The sequence below is a fragment of the Camelina sativa genome, chromosome 5, assembly GCF_030686135.1.
Source record: "Camelina sativa cultivar CO46 ecotype springtype chromosome 5, ASM3068613v1".
NCBI lineage: Eukaryota > Viridiplantae > Streptophyta > Magnoliopsida > Brassicales > Brassicaceae > Camelina > Camelina sativa.
Genome location: NC_141884.1, coordinates 22854854 through 22870266, shown reverse-complemented (window position 1 = coordinate 22870266; position 15413 = coordinate 22854854). Strand labels below are relative to the sequence as shown.

Genomic DNA, 15413 nt, shown 5'->3' with positions numbered 1-15413 from the left:
AGAAAGTCCTAGAGCCTATACCTGCACTAGCCACTGGTTTTTACCATGCTAAGATTAAAATAATAGAGGCTAATATGGCAATGAACAAGATGTTCAATAATTCACTTTATGGCATGACTGGATTGGCCATCCGGGTCCTAACATGATGCGTAAGCCGATATTAAAATGGGCACACTCCTAAAAGAGAGAAGAGTTATCCCTAAAGAATCTCACGTGTGTAGCATGTATACAAGGGAAACTCATTATAAGGCCATCACCAATAAATAAAGAGATTATCCACTTAAGACTATAAGTCTAGTCAGTGTTGGTGAATTTATATCCCAAGCGTTTAATAATTATGGTATGTCCATGGGGGGGGGGGGGGAAGTGTGGATCACCCTGTGACACATGAACATACAGAGAGTGGATTAGATGAATCCCTCATTAAACGTATTGCTCGACCATTACTCATGAGGTCGAAGCTTCTTGTGTCGGCTTGGGGACACACAATATTACATGCAGTAAAGCTTATACGCATCAGGCCATCTAGTGAGCATAGAATATTCACTATCCCAATAACTAACGGGTCATGAGCCAGACATATCCCATCTCAAATAATATTCGGGTGTGCCGTTTATATTGTATCATCACAGAGAACAAAAATGGGATCTTAAAGAGGATGGGAATATATGATGAATATGAAGTCTCCCACCATTATTAAGTATCTTGAGCCAACTATGGGTGATTTATATGTGGCCAGATACACGGATTGTCATTTAGTTGAATCCGATTTTTCTATGTTGGGTGGAGAGACAAACAAGCTGGTCAAGAAAATATTATGGAATCAAACATCCTTAAATTGGCAAGATCCTCAAGACTCTAGCATGTGATGTAGAGGTCCAACGATTATTCATTTACAGCAGCTAGCTAATCAATTGCCAGATTCCTTTGCTGACCCAAAGAAAATAAGAAAATCGTACATACCAGCTTGTAATGCACCAGTACGTATTGATGTTCAAAAGGAACACAATAATCAAGTTGCTACAGAGTCTAAATAGACCAATATGTTCCATAGAAAAGAACCTTCGGAAATTCTAAGAAAGGTGTAAAATAAACCGAGGTTAAAGTATAGACATGGCCGCGGCAAATCCTAAGGTACTAACAAGAACCTCAAGGTCCTTAAGGTATTGATAATAATAAGAGCTCGATAAACTATATCATGTCTAGAATAAAATGGAACTGCAAAGATGTCGACATTAAATGAAATATTATGCATACAAGGTAGCACTTAAGATAAATGAGGATCTAGAGCCCACGTCTATATTAGAGTGCACTCAAAGCAAAGATTAGACAGAAGCTATCAACGTGGAGCTTAACTCTTAGAAGAAGTGAAATGTGTTTGGTCCAACCTTAAGGACAACACTTGATATAAAACCAGTTGGACATAAGTTGGTCTTTGTAAGGAAGAGAAATGAGAATAATGAAATCGTGAGATAAGGCACGGCTTGTAGCACAAGGATTCTCTCAAAGACCAGGAATAGATTATGAGGAGACTTACTCCCTGTGATGGATGCAACGACTTTAATAAGTCTGGCTATAAGAGAAAAACTGGATTTACGGTTAATGGATGTTAAAACCCCATACTTATATGGTCCACTGGAAAATGAAATTTATATGAGATTACCAGAGGGTATAGAGCTCAAAGATAAGAGTAGTTCTCGAGAAAATACTGCATAAGGCTAGACAAATCCCTTACTGGACTGAAACAAAATGGGTGTATATGGTACAATAGATTAAGTAAGTACCTAGCCAAAGAAGGCTATAAGAATGATCCCATCAGTCCATGTTTTTATAAAGAAGTTTGCAAACAAAGGGTTTTGTAATCATAGCAGTATATGTGAATGATTTAAACATCTTTGGAACCCCTGGTTAAATCGCCCAAACAGTAGAATATCTCAAGAGAGAATTTGAAATGAAAGACCTAGGCAAGACAAAATTCTGTTTGGGGTTACAACTTGAGTACATAAATGATAGAATCCTTGTGTATCAAATGGCATATACAGAAGAGTACTCAAGAGATTTAATAAGGACTAAGCTCACCCATTGACTAGCCCAATGGTTGTAAGGAGCATTGATTTGGATAAAGATCCATTAATCCAAAGAAGGACAATAAGGATGTTCTCGGTCCTGAAATGCCATACCTCAGTGCTATAGGAGAGTTAATATTCTTGGCTAGCCACACTAGACCAGAGATAAGTTTTGCCGTGAACCTCCTAGCAAGAATTAGTTCTTGACTAACCCAAAGGCACTAGAGTGAAATTAAGTATTTGTTACGTTACCTACAAAGAACTTTAAATTTGGGTTTATATTATACTAACTATAACAAAGAAGGTTTTAGTTGGTTTTGCTGATGCAGGTTATAACAAAGAAAGTTTAAGTATGTATGGTTGAGGTTGAAGACTCAACATATCAGGATGGATTGCAGTATGGTCAAAGACAAGGAAGCAACGGTCATACATGAAGGCAATGCCGTCTGCATCGCACAGCTTAAGGAAGGTTACATCAAGGGAGATCGGACGAAGCATATACTACTCAAGTTCCGTCTAGCAACAACTCAGCCGATCTCTTCACCAAGGCATTACCGACAACAACATTCAAGAAGTTCACGCACCAGATTGGAATGCGGAGGCTTAAGGACTTAGAGTGAATCTTGGAACAGCGAGAGCAATGTGTGCTGTACTCTTTTTCCTTCACCAAGGTTTTGTCCCACTGGGTTTTCCTGATAAGGTTTTAATGAGGCAGCATCCCAAGCACATTGCGTCGATCCCTTCCTCGCACTTGCATGGTTATGTCATCTAAGGAGGAGTGTTGTAAAACACTGGATTGTGGACTCCATAACCAAGCCCATACTCGGTCCATAAGTGTTTAAGACTTTAGGCCCGTTCGGCCAAGGCCCATCAGCCATTACTTATTCTATGTTGGTTTAGACTTTGTCTTAGGGAAACACTATATATATGTAACCTCATTCATTGTTTATCAATAATAAGAACAAAAAATTTTGTTCCCTAAATCCTCTAGTTTACAACATATGCAGAATTATGAACGAAATGTGTTTTTCACTACAGTTTCATATTTGAGGGTTATTTTCATTAATACTTGAGGATTTTTTTTTTCATTAAAATATTTTTCTTAAGGTCAAATTTTAACCATACTATTTAGCTGTGTAATATTTCGTTGTTACTTGAATGACATGAACTATTGTGTAGATATTTAGTATTTCAAAAGATCATGTGAATCCTTCCTATTTTCTCAGTGACTGTGAATTACTTCTTTTGCATCTAATAGTTAAATTTTAACCATACTCTTTACCAGTTAAGATTTCGTAGTTACTTGGATGACATGAATTATTGTGTGAATTCATCATATAAAGAGTAAGGTGTGTAATGAATCGTTTTAAAATGAATGGTTTGAAAACGTATTTTGTGTTTGGGATTGATTCACTGGAAGAAGAATAGCTGAGGATCAAAGAGGAAGGGACATTATCACAACGTACGTGTTTTATGTTACCTCTCTTTACCAACCTCTCTTGTGGTTGCGGTATTTTTAACCATACTCTTTACGAGTTCAGATTTCGTAGTTACTTGGATGACATGAATTATTGTGTGAATTCATCATAAGGATCAAGATGAGTAATGAATGGTTTAAAAACGTACATTGTAAGAACCAGAATCTGGGATAAGATTTTTGGGTTTGGCTTTATTCAGTGGAAGGGACAAAAGGTTGGTTACAAAACGTGTTATACGTTTCCTCCTGCTAACCAACTCTCTCTTGTGGTTTAGCTTTCATGTTCAATTTTGAATGTTTTTTTGGGACCAATTAAATTGATTATTTTGAACGTTTTGAAGGTGGATTGTGTCGCTCTGTCGTCCAGATCGTTAATCTCTAAATTTACTTTTGTAAACTCTCTTCATCCGTTTTGGACTACAAATCTTGGAGTTCTGTTTCAATTAATGTTCGGTTGACAAAAAATAATCAATAATTAATTATATTTCACTTATATGCTAATTTATCTCATATTTGTCTTAAACTAAACCATAAATTAAAGAAAAAATAATTGCCAGCTAATTAAGTAAATGTTGACATATAGTAACACATGCAAACAATACAAATATTTTGTTAACTACACAGAATCTAATTTCCTCATATAAAGACATGCATAAACAAATATAAGTTATATGTACAAAATGATAACCATCCAACTTCAATGTTTTGTGTTGATAACAAAAATATTCAAGAAAATAAGTTTTTCCATTTACCTCAAAAAAAGAATATTTTTTATTTATATTTATTTTTTGATAAATAACTAAAAATAATAAAGTATTACATAATTTGAAAAAAAAATATATAACAACATATTATACAAATAAATATACCACATGACATACCAAAAAATTATATACCAAACAAAAAGTTTAACATTATATAACAAACAAAATTTTTGGTGTATTCGGTTAGATAATTTTGGTAACAAAAATATACCCAAAATGATAAAATAGAAATATACCACAAAATTTCTGTATGGTAGATTTTGTTAAATTTTGGTACGATAACATAATATACTTTTTCCTGTAAAAACGTTTTTTCTTTTTGCAAATTCAGAGGTCAATAAATTTTTTTACTTTTTATTTATTTATAAAATGTATGTGATTATGTCATTAGAATATATCTAAGCCATTGCTAATATATATATATATATATATATATATTGTTTTTAATAAGGAATAAAAAAGAAGAAAATAATCAAAATTCTATTTATTTACATAAAAGCATATATCTCGACCAATCTTGGAGTTATCTTTTAAATTAATGTTTGGTTGACACAAAAAAAAAAGCATATATCTCGAGAATAATTAAAAACTAATCTTTAAATTTACAAAAAGAAAATGAATATATGTTATATTATTCTGTAGTAAAACTTAATTATATAGTTTCTTGTGAAATTATGAAATTGTTTTTTCGGTTGTTTGTATATCTTATATCTTATATAATATGAGAACGTTTTTCTCAACTTTTGCTAAGGAGATGACACTTGGCTTACTATATTTCTGACACCTGTATTTTTTTGTTTGGACCTAATTAACTATAGTTTAGACCTAATTAATTACATGCCTATAAAACCAAAAAAAAACCATCTACATTTTCTTTCTTCTTTAATCAGAAACATATGCAACCTCCAATAATCTAAAGCCATCTTATATCAGTCTATGGTTGGTTTCATCTTGGAACTATATACCAACATTTAATTAAATTTATAGGTTTGAATTCTTGGGTTTAATTTTATGTGTTTGAATCTTATATAGTTTTCACGGGCAGAAACGAAATCAAATTTAAGTAAGATGGTTGGTAGGTATTATTTAAGTAAATTAGATTAAATTTTTTTAAAAAATTGTTTATATAAAATTTAAATTTTGAGCATACTTTCTGGAAAATTACGTAAGATTATGAGATGGTTTTGATCTAATTCTATAATTATTTTGTTCGATTCACACTTATTATTTCAAACATTATGATATTTTTGAATTACATAAAATTTAAAAGTTTTCATATTAGGAATTTCAGAATAAATTATGAACATAATCAGTTATGTTTTAATTTGAAATAATATCATCATTTTATGCATTGCCTTATACCCACTATTTTCCTCAATTTTCATTTTTGTTTATATTACTTCTCATTTTTAACTTATTATTTTTAAACACTTGCGAATTTATAATTATTAATATTTGATTTCAATCCCTTCTCCTTCTTAAAGGCTCAAACATTCTATAAAGTTTAGTTTTCTAAAAACAACCTATTACCCATACAAACACATCATCTTTCAGACTATTGTGAAAACTAAAACATTTACTTTCTATTCTATCCTCGATTCAATCTCTAACGAACAACAAAACACCGGTAACAATAGTATTGTTGTTCGGATCATCCGTTTTTGGGAAGTTCCTAACTTTAGAAGAAACATTGTCTTACTAAGTCTTGAATATTTTATCCAAAAATGTAAATTATATTTTCTATTGTTCATCTTTTGATGATTTATGCAATCAATATTTATAAAAGAAAATAAACAATGTCATGTGTATTTGATTTTAAATGAATTTTAATATATAATGATGTTGGGTATCAGATTCTTAGAGTAAGAATTGAAAGAAATCTTACTATATTATATCATCTAATAATAAAGTAAAGTTTTCTTTTGGAAAGCTGCAAAAGATTGTCAATTTAATGTTCTCTTCTTTCACAAGTGTCATTTTGTTTCTTTTAATTTTTAGTGTAATAAATTTATTCAATTGAATTTACATAATAAAATTTTCACTTAACAAATAATTTGATGATTAAATAGTTTAAGGATATAAGATTATAATATATATTTGTGTTGTATAGGATAATGTTGAGTAATAATTGGCTGTTTTATTTCCACACTTTAATATAAATAATTCACATGATCTTGGTATTACAATATTTTATTTCATTTTCAATCCATTTAAATTAAATTAAAGTATATTTTAATATATAATATCTAAATAACTAAATGAGAATTGAATATATTTTTTTGATAAAGAGATAACTGTACATATTTCTGTTTAAAGAGAGAAGTGAATATATATTTAAATTCATGATTTGATTAGCTAAAATACCCGTTCATAGATCTATATTTATAATATAAAACTTTTGAATATATATTTAAGACAATAGAAAATTTTAATTATTAATTCACAATAATGTATTATTATAAACCTGAGTCATTTTTATTAATTTTTCTATTATGTCTCATCATGTTGTACTAATTAACTCTCATTTTCGTAACTTTCATAATATTTACAGTAATGCAATGAATGATTTATAGTAGTATTTAGAAATATTACATATATAAGAAAATATATTAATATGTAATGATTGCATATCTATAACTCTCACAAAGTTTATGTGACTCCTATAACAATGAAATACTCCCTCTGTTTTAATTTATTTGTCGTTTTAGGTTTTCAATGAAAATGCTCTCTCTCTATGTTGGGCCATGGAAAGTGCTCTCCGTCTCTGGGATATGATATGGTTCATTTTGAGACAGATTGTCAAGAGATTTTAAGTGTCATAGATGAGTCAAAAGACTGGCCAGCTTTTGCTTCGGAGTTAGATTCTTTTCAATCTTATCAAAGGAGGTTTTCTATGTTTTCTATTGGATGTATACCTAGATTGAATAATGTCTGTGTCATCCGTCTTACAAAAGCGGCTCGAGCAAGAGGATTTTTCTTTTTCTATGTAAATCTGCAGGTTTCGGACGGGTTAGCTCAGAAGGCTATCCTATTTGAACCGGCTTAATAAGATATGGTGTTTTGAGAAAGTAAGTGAAGAAATGTGAAATAGTATTTTTGACAATTTTTGTTAACGAATTCAATTATTGTTTCCGTAAAAGAGAAGAGAGAGAGAGAGAGAGAGAGAGAGAGAGAGAGAGAGAGAGAGAGAGAGAGAGAGAGATTCATGGCGACTTGTGGAGTGAGGAGGATGAAGCTGGGAAGCCAAGGCCTCGAGGTTTCAGCACAAGGCCTCGGTTGTATGGGCCTCTCTGCTTTCTACGGTGCTCCGAAGCCGGAAACAGAAGCCATCGCTCTCATCCACCATGCTATTCACTCTGGCGTCACTTTCCTTGACACCTCTGACATTTACGGTCCTGAGACCAATGAGGTTCTCCTCAGCAAGGTTCGATCTTCGATTTGAGGTTTTGTTTCTCTTTTTGATTTGTTGAAATGATTTCGATGTTGAAAATGTCTGGAGTTTAATTTGTCAGGCACTCAAGGATGGGATGAGAGAAAAAGTGGAACTTGCGACGAAATTTGGAATCACCTATGGGGAGGGAAAGATAGAGGTGAGAGGAGATCCTGAGCATGTGAGAGCTGCGTGTGAAGCGAGTTTAAAGCGGCTAGATGTTTCCTTCATTGATCTCTATTATTCGCATCGGATTGATACTCGTGTCCCTATCGAAATCACTGTAAGTAAGCACTCTTCTTGTCAGTTTTTCTTTCATGGTTTTGCAACTTTCAAATGAAATCTCAATGAGCTTCACATCTTGGTTTAGTAGATAGGAGTACTCTCCTAATTAAATGATAGCTTTTGACGCAAGCCAGGGCGCCCTTTAGACTTATTAGCCATTTTAGTCACTTAGTGTTTTATCATCTACTCTTATGATTTTTCTTTTGCATAGACTCTGTTAGGGTCGGTTCTAATACCTGACCTTCTTAGAAAGCTGGCATCTTTTGCTGAACTTACCTTTTTTGTTTTTTTGTTTTTTTGTTTTTTTTGTTTTTGTGTCAATGCCAAGATGGGAGAACTGAAGAAGCTGGTTAAAGAGGGTAAAATAAAGTATATTGGTCTGTCCGAAGCCTCTGCTTCAACTATCAGAAGAGCACATGCTGTTCACCCAATTACTGCCGTGCAGTTAGAATGGTCCTTGTGGACTCGAGATGTGGAAGAAGAAGTCATTCCCACCTGCAGGTATTCATGTTTCATCCTACTCTCCTCGTGCAATAATCTATCAGTCACGTAACTTCATATTCTCGTTCCTTCAGGGAACTTGGGATAGGTATTGTTGCTTACAGTCCTCTAGGACGAGGTTTCTTCGCATCTGGACCCAAGCTTGTTGAGAACCTAGACAAGAATGACTTCAGAAAGGTAAGTATATAGGCTATGTAAGATTTGTTTGTTGATGAGCCTTACCTCAGCTGTGGATTAATTAAAGGAATTTATTATATAACCGCAATTATTATTGCAGGCTCTACCAAGATTCCAAGAGGAGAACTTAGACCACAACAAGATTGTTTATGAGAAGGTTTGTGCAATCTCGGAAAACAAAGGATGCACTCCTGCACAATTAGCGCTCGCTTGGGTTCACCATCAGGGAGATGATGTTTGTCCCATCCCGGGAACCACTAAGATCGAAAACCTTAACCAGAACATTGGAGCTTTATCGGTGAAACTCTCACCCGAAGAGATGACTGAGCTTGAGATCATTGCCCAACCAGGTTTTGTGAAAGGAGAAAGATACACGACCACGGTACTCACTTTCAAGAACTCTGAGACACCATTATTGTCTTCTTGGAAAGCTGCTTAAAACCAGCTGAAGTTTCTGCAGTGTACAACTACATGAGCGGTTCTCTGTCCAAACAGATAGTTATAAGAGTTTAAGGTAGCTCTGGCCAAAGGATGATATATGTATACAACATATTATGTTCTACCAATATTATATACTGTGACCAGTCTCCGATCTTCATAGTCTTAGTAAATCAGCATAATTTAAACGTCCCACATTGACATTGTCTTAGGTTTAGCGTTTACGCACATAATGCCAATGAATGAGTGATCCCATCCTTATCTGAACATTTTTGTCTTTGTCCATAGATCTAAAGGAAGTTAGAGCCAATGATTTGGAACCCTTTCTTAGCTTGCTTCAGCTGCACATTATACCCCAAGAATAAACTATGTATAGAATTCCCCAAGTGAAAACGTCAACATTTGAGACCACACCATTAAATAAAGGATCTGTTGTGATAACAAAACTTCAATAACTCTTACAAGCTAAAAGCTTAATTACCAAAACAAAGGCTCTGTGCGACGAATTGTATCGGTTCCATCTCCTCTGTCGATTATTATTTATAAGTTTTTAATATACTAGGTAAAATTATTATGAGTAAAATTATTATGTGGTGGGTTCAACATCCATTTGTGTTAAAAAACATATAAGTAAAGTTTTTATTTAATCTTATTTAAATTTACGTTTATTTCTTGTAGAATTAAGTTTATGCTATCATGTAAAAACATTTAAACAGAGGGATATTTTGGTATATTTTTCACTCCATAAAACTTTATTTGCCCATAAAATCTTGTCAAAAGTTATGTACTTAAATCTTTTCTCCTCACTGGTGACTTAGCAATATTATCAAACAATTTAATGGCATTTTCGTAATAATTTTTTTTTTCTCACAAAACTTGAAAAAGGTATTTTAGGTGTTTTAAAAAATGAAAACACTCTTGTTTTTTTTTTCAAAAAATTGAGATTATCGTCTTACAGGTTAGTCTCGTTTTTCTCTCTATACCATTTATGGAAATGTCTTTTTGTGTGTTTTCAAAATCAAATTCATATCTTTTATTTTCTATCAAGTAATCAGAACAAATTTGCATGTTTTTTATGGAACTATAACAACAATTCAGATCTAAAGGAAACTGGAGGCATTGATTTGGAACCGTTTCTTGGCTTGCTTCAGAATAAACTATGTACAGAATTCCCCACGTGAAAACGTCAACATTTCAAACATCGAGACCACACTATTAAATAAAGGATCTGTTGTGATAATGATGCAGCACATCCTTGTTCATGGCCTTATGTCGTTTACTTGCGTGGGCTTTAAGTAACCGACATATGGGGTTTGTTTTTATCTTTCAATTTGTTTCTGTTTTGTTTGGATATTAACATATCCTAAGGTTTGTTTTTTCGTTGGGATATTAACATATCCTTTGAGTCGGGATTTGGGTTTATTGTTTCGTTTGGTTCAAAGCTATAAAAGCTTGATTGAGTCTTTGTATGAGTCAGTTTTTGAAGAAATAAAAGAAAAGCCAAAAAAGAGGCAATTTAAATTGCCCAAAACTGCTTGTGTCAAGCAAGAGAGGAGGACTCTCATCGTTTTGTTACTGAGATCATTACTTTTGATCTCATCGCTATCTCGTTACCCTGTTTTGCTTCCGCCTCTGCATTAGTTGGTATCCGATTAATCTCGTTCCTGGTGGGAAGAATTTTTATCAATCATTACTGATGGCTCCACCCAGCAAAAAGGTGGACAGTGATGCTATGACGGCTCACGACTGGGCTGAATTCCGCGATGCTCTTATTTCATCCCAAAACACTCTTCAACGCTCTCTAACGGATGCTCTGCAAACCTTGATGGAGACGTTAACACAACATCTGGGAGAACGTAATCATCGACAGGGTGATGAGGAGGCCAGACTACAGGAGAACCCCTTTGCTCGAGACGACAGACCGCACCGTGAGCTGGTTCAGTATCAACCACACGAGAACCGCTTTCCTGATACACGCTGGGAGGCAAGTTTCAAGGTTGATATCCCAGAGTTTCATGGTGGAATTCGCGGCGATTCACAGTTAGATTGGTTGGTTGTTGTGGAGGAGATTCTTGAGTTCAAGAAGGTGCCTGACGAACGCAAAGTCGCCCTGGTTGCAACCAAGTTTCATGGTCACGCAGCATCCTGGTGGCAGCAAACAAAATCGACGCGTGCCCGTACTGATAAAAGTCTGATTCGTTCGTGGAAAAGTTGAAGAAGAAGCTTCGCGAGACATTTCTTCCACACAACTATGATCGTACAATGTATAATAAACTGCAGAACCTCAAACAAGGCAGTCACACCGTAGATGATTATGCGGAAGAATTTTACCTGTTGGTGACATCGCTGACAGTCAGGTGCAACTGGTCTCGCGCTTCATTGGAGGATTCCGTGTTCAACTCCAGAATGCGATGTCTCATTTTGATCCTGCCTCGGTCACAGAAGCTCACCGTCGTGACGCGTCATTCGAGCACCAATTCCATTCTACTTCATGGTCTGCGTCCAGAAGCAAACCTCGTCCCCCTGAGCAGAATTCGTCGCCCCCTACTGTGACTTCATGCGACGCAGGGACTGTGGTTGAGTCATCGTCGCGGGGATAGACTGACGACCAGGGATCCCGCCGCTCTACTCGACCTAACGCCCTACGGTGTTTTGTGTGTGGAGAAACTGGTCACCGTCAGACCGATTGTCCGAACCAGACGCGTCGAGGGTTACTGGTGGATGAATTTCAGGAAGAGAAAGAGCCCCTCTATGACTCGCCTATTGAAGAAGATAGCCCAGAGAGTGATGAGCGTGTCTTGCACACTAGTGGAGATACAGGGCGGTTGTTGGTGGCTCGACGGACTTGTTTGGCTCCTCCTAGTCATACTGATGCGTGGCTACGTACGAATATTTTTAAGTCATCTTGTACGATCCAAGACCGTGTTTGTAGCTTTATTATCGATTCCGGAAGCGCTCGCAATATTGTCTCAGAGTATGTCGTTCGTAAGCTGGGCCTTCCATGTGAGGCTCACCCAGTACTATACTCGATTGGCTGGATGCATGATGGAGTTTCGATGCGCATCACGCACCTTGCTATGGTCGCTTTCTCTATCGGACCTCACTACAAGGACCAAACATACTGCGATGTGGCCCCGATAGATGTTAGCCATCTTATCCTAGGTCGTCCTTGGGAGTTTGACCGCAAGATATTTCACGATGGCGCCAAAAACACCTACAGTTTCACCTGGGAGACTCATCGTATTCTCCTCCTCCCCACCCAGGAATCACTAGACCCCGCAGTCGCTCCTTCAACTCCGGTGTCATCTGGTCCTCCACCTTGCACACCGTTGCTATGCTCTTTTGCCACTTTCGAGGAAGAGCTCCGTTTGGAGGGAGTGGCTTTTGCTTTAGTGTCGTCTCTTGCTCGCGAGGTTTCCTCACCAACGCCATCTGCTTATGATGATGTCCTGCAGCATTTTTCGGATGTCTTTCCCGGTGAGTTACCTCCAGGATTGCCTCCCCTAAGAGATATCCAACATCACATTGATTTGGTCCCTGGAGCGACCATACCTAACCGCGCACACTACAGGATGAGTCCACAAGAGCATGAAGAGCTTCGACGTCAGGTTGAAGAACTGTTGCAGAAAGGACACATTCGGGAGAGCCTTAGTCCGTGCGTTGTACCGGCCTTGTTGATCCCCAAAAAATATGGTTCTTGGAGAATGTGTGTGGACAGCCGCGCAATTAACAAGATTACAGTCCGGTATCAATTTTCAATCCCTCGCCTTGATGACTTATTGGATCAAATTGGTACAGCCATCGTCTTTTCGAAGAATGATCTCAAGAGTGGCTATCATCAAATACGCATACGTCCGCGAGATGAGCGGAAGACAGCCTTCAAGACACGGGAAGGATTGTTTGGGTGGCTTGTCATGCCCTTCGGTCTGTCAAACGCTCCAAGTACGTTCATGTGAATCATGAACCAAGCACTACGCCCATTCATTGGAAAATTCGTTGTTGTGTACTTTGATGACATCCTCATCTTTAGTGCATCGGCAACGGATCATGCGACTCATCTCCAGGAGGTCTTGAGTGTTTTGCAGAGCGAGAAGCTCTACGCTGCAAGACAGAAATCTGAGTTTGGCATCGTTCAAGTGTTGTTCCTTGGGTATGTCGTGTCGGACAAGGGTTTATCCGTTGATGTATCGAAGATCGAAGCAGTCCGCTCCTGGCCAGTGCCTCGTACGATGACTGAGGTCTGCAGTTTTCATGGTCTTGCGTCCTTTTACCGTTGCTTTGTGCCTCACTTCAGTGCCATCATGGCTCCTATTACCTGTTGTTGGGTTTGGAAAAATCACATTATTGGGCCTTAATGGGCCAGGAGAAAATTGACATTAAGAAAAGTGGTGAAGGTTCTAGAGCTCATGTACATATATATATTATTGTATCGTTGGATCAGAGAGAGAGAGGAGTTGAGAGAAGTTACAGAACATCAAAGAGAGTTCTAGAGAGTGAGTGACAAGGAGTGTCCTTTCTTTCTTGGTGAGTCTTGATCCTTGAGTGAGAACCTGTAAAACAGAATAACACCACAAGATCAGTGGTGTGTTGTAATCTCTCTTCATATAGTGGAAGTTGTGGGAGACGGTTCCCACCCGAGACGTAGCGGTTTGAGGCCGTGAACTCGGTGATCAAATTTCTGTGTGTGTTCTCTTTTATTTGCAACCTTTACTTCTCAATTCCTCAACATTACCAGTTGCATGAAGGAAGGCCGGTTCAAATGGACTCCGGACGCAGATGTTGCATTTCAACGAATCAAGACATTGCTGACCACAGCCGCCATCTTGGTGCTCCCTGATTTTTCTCTTCCTTTTGAACTACACTGTGACGCTTTTAATCTTGGCATTGGGGCTGTCTTAAGCCAACAGGGACGTCCAGTAGCATACTTCAGTGAAAATTTGTCCGGCGTGCGTAGTTGTTATAGCACATACGACGTTTAGTTTTATGCCATTGTCCAAGCGGTACGGCATTGGCGACATTACTTGGTGCACAAGGAGTTTGTTATGTTTTCTGACAATGACGCCTTACGACATTTGGATAGTCAGGCTAAGGTGTCATCTCGCCATGCTTCTTGGATCACGTACCTCCAACAGTTCACATTTGCGATCCGTCACCAATCGGGTAAAATGAACAGAATCACGGACGCCTTGAGTCGGCGTCACTTGTTACTCGCGTCTATGCACACCTCGGTCTCTGGGTTTGCAACGTTCTCTCAGTTATATGAGTTTGATCCCTATTTCTCTCGCCTGTTGCCAGACATCAAGCAAGGACGTCACGATAAGTTTACGTTTCAAGATAATTTTATCTTCCATCGCATGCGTCTTTGTGTTCCAGCTTGCAGCCTTCGTTATAAGACCATACGTTGCAGTTAGTCACGTCCTTGTACTTTTGGCCGACTCTACGTTGCGACGTGGAGCGTTTCGTGGAGCGTTGTCGCGTGTGTCAGCAAGGAAAAGGGAAGGCATCAAATGCTGGTTTGTATCTTCCATTGCCGGTGCCGACACAACCCTGGACAGACATCAGCATGGACTTCGTGTTGGGACTCCCCAAGACACAACGAGGGTATGACTCAATCTTTGTGGTGGTGGACCGTTTTTCGAAAATGGCTCATTTCATGGCATGCAAGAAGACTACTGATGCTGTTAACGTTGCCACCCTGTTCTTTCGAGATATATATTGGTTGCATGGCCTCCCGTCGTCGATCGTGTCTGACTGAGACTCTCGTTTCCTCAGCCACTTTTGGCGGTCGCTCTGGAAGTTGTTACACACTAGTTTGGACATGAGCACGGCGTACCACCCCCAAACGGACGGGCAAACGGAGGTTACTAACCGTTCCTTAGGAGATTTGCTTCGTTGTCTTGTAGGTGATCATATTAAGAGTTGGGATTCGAAGCTTTGTCAGGAGGAGTTTGCATATAATCAGGGGTAAACCGGAGCAATGGGATGTGTCCTTTCCAGGTCATTTATGCGTGATCCCTCGTTGTCCATTGGATCTTGCTCCCTTACCTGACAATACTCGCATACATAGTCAAGCTGCAGATTTTGTTGACGACTTGCAGGGTATACACCAGCAGACGCGTCAAAATTTGGAGGCATCCGTTGTAAAGTATAAAGCAGCTGCTCATACCCAGCGTCGCGAGGTACTCTCTGACGTTGGTGATCTTGTGTGGGTGGTCTTGACTAAGGACCGTATGCCGTTGCGTGAGTACAACAAGCTTAAGTCTCGTAAGATTGGT

The 15413-nt window shown here is 37.6% G+C and overlaps 1 protein-coding gene and 1 pseudogene across 2 annotated transcripts; both read left to right on the top strand.

The window, feature by feature from the left end:
* Nucleotides 1-6671: 6671 nt before the first annotated feature.
* On the top strand, nt 6672-9284 carry LOC104787219 (putative aldo-keto reductase 4). 2 transcript variants are annotated; one of them, XM_010512755.3, is made up of 5 exons: nt 6672-7731; nt 7820-8020; nt 8351-8523; nt 8598-8700; nt 8801-9284. In XM_010512755.3, exons 1-5 carry the CDS (start codon nt 7513-7515, stop codon nt 9137-9139), a joined length of 1035 nt encoding a protein of 344 aa, XP_010511057.1. In that variant the 5' UTR covers nt 6672-7512; the 3' UTR covers nt 9140-9284. The 2 variants fall into 2 exon arrangements, with proteins under 2 accessions (XP_010511057.1, XP_087306720.1); XM_087450594.1 differs by having other exon boundaries at nt 6935-7731; nt 7820-8024.
* Nucleotides 9285-11385: 2101 nt separating this feature from the next.
* Nucleotides 11386-13493, top strand: LOC147944208 (uncharacterized; annotated as a pseudogene).
* The last annotated feature ends 1920 nt before the right edge of the window (nt 13494-15413 follow it).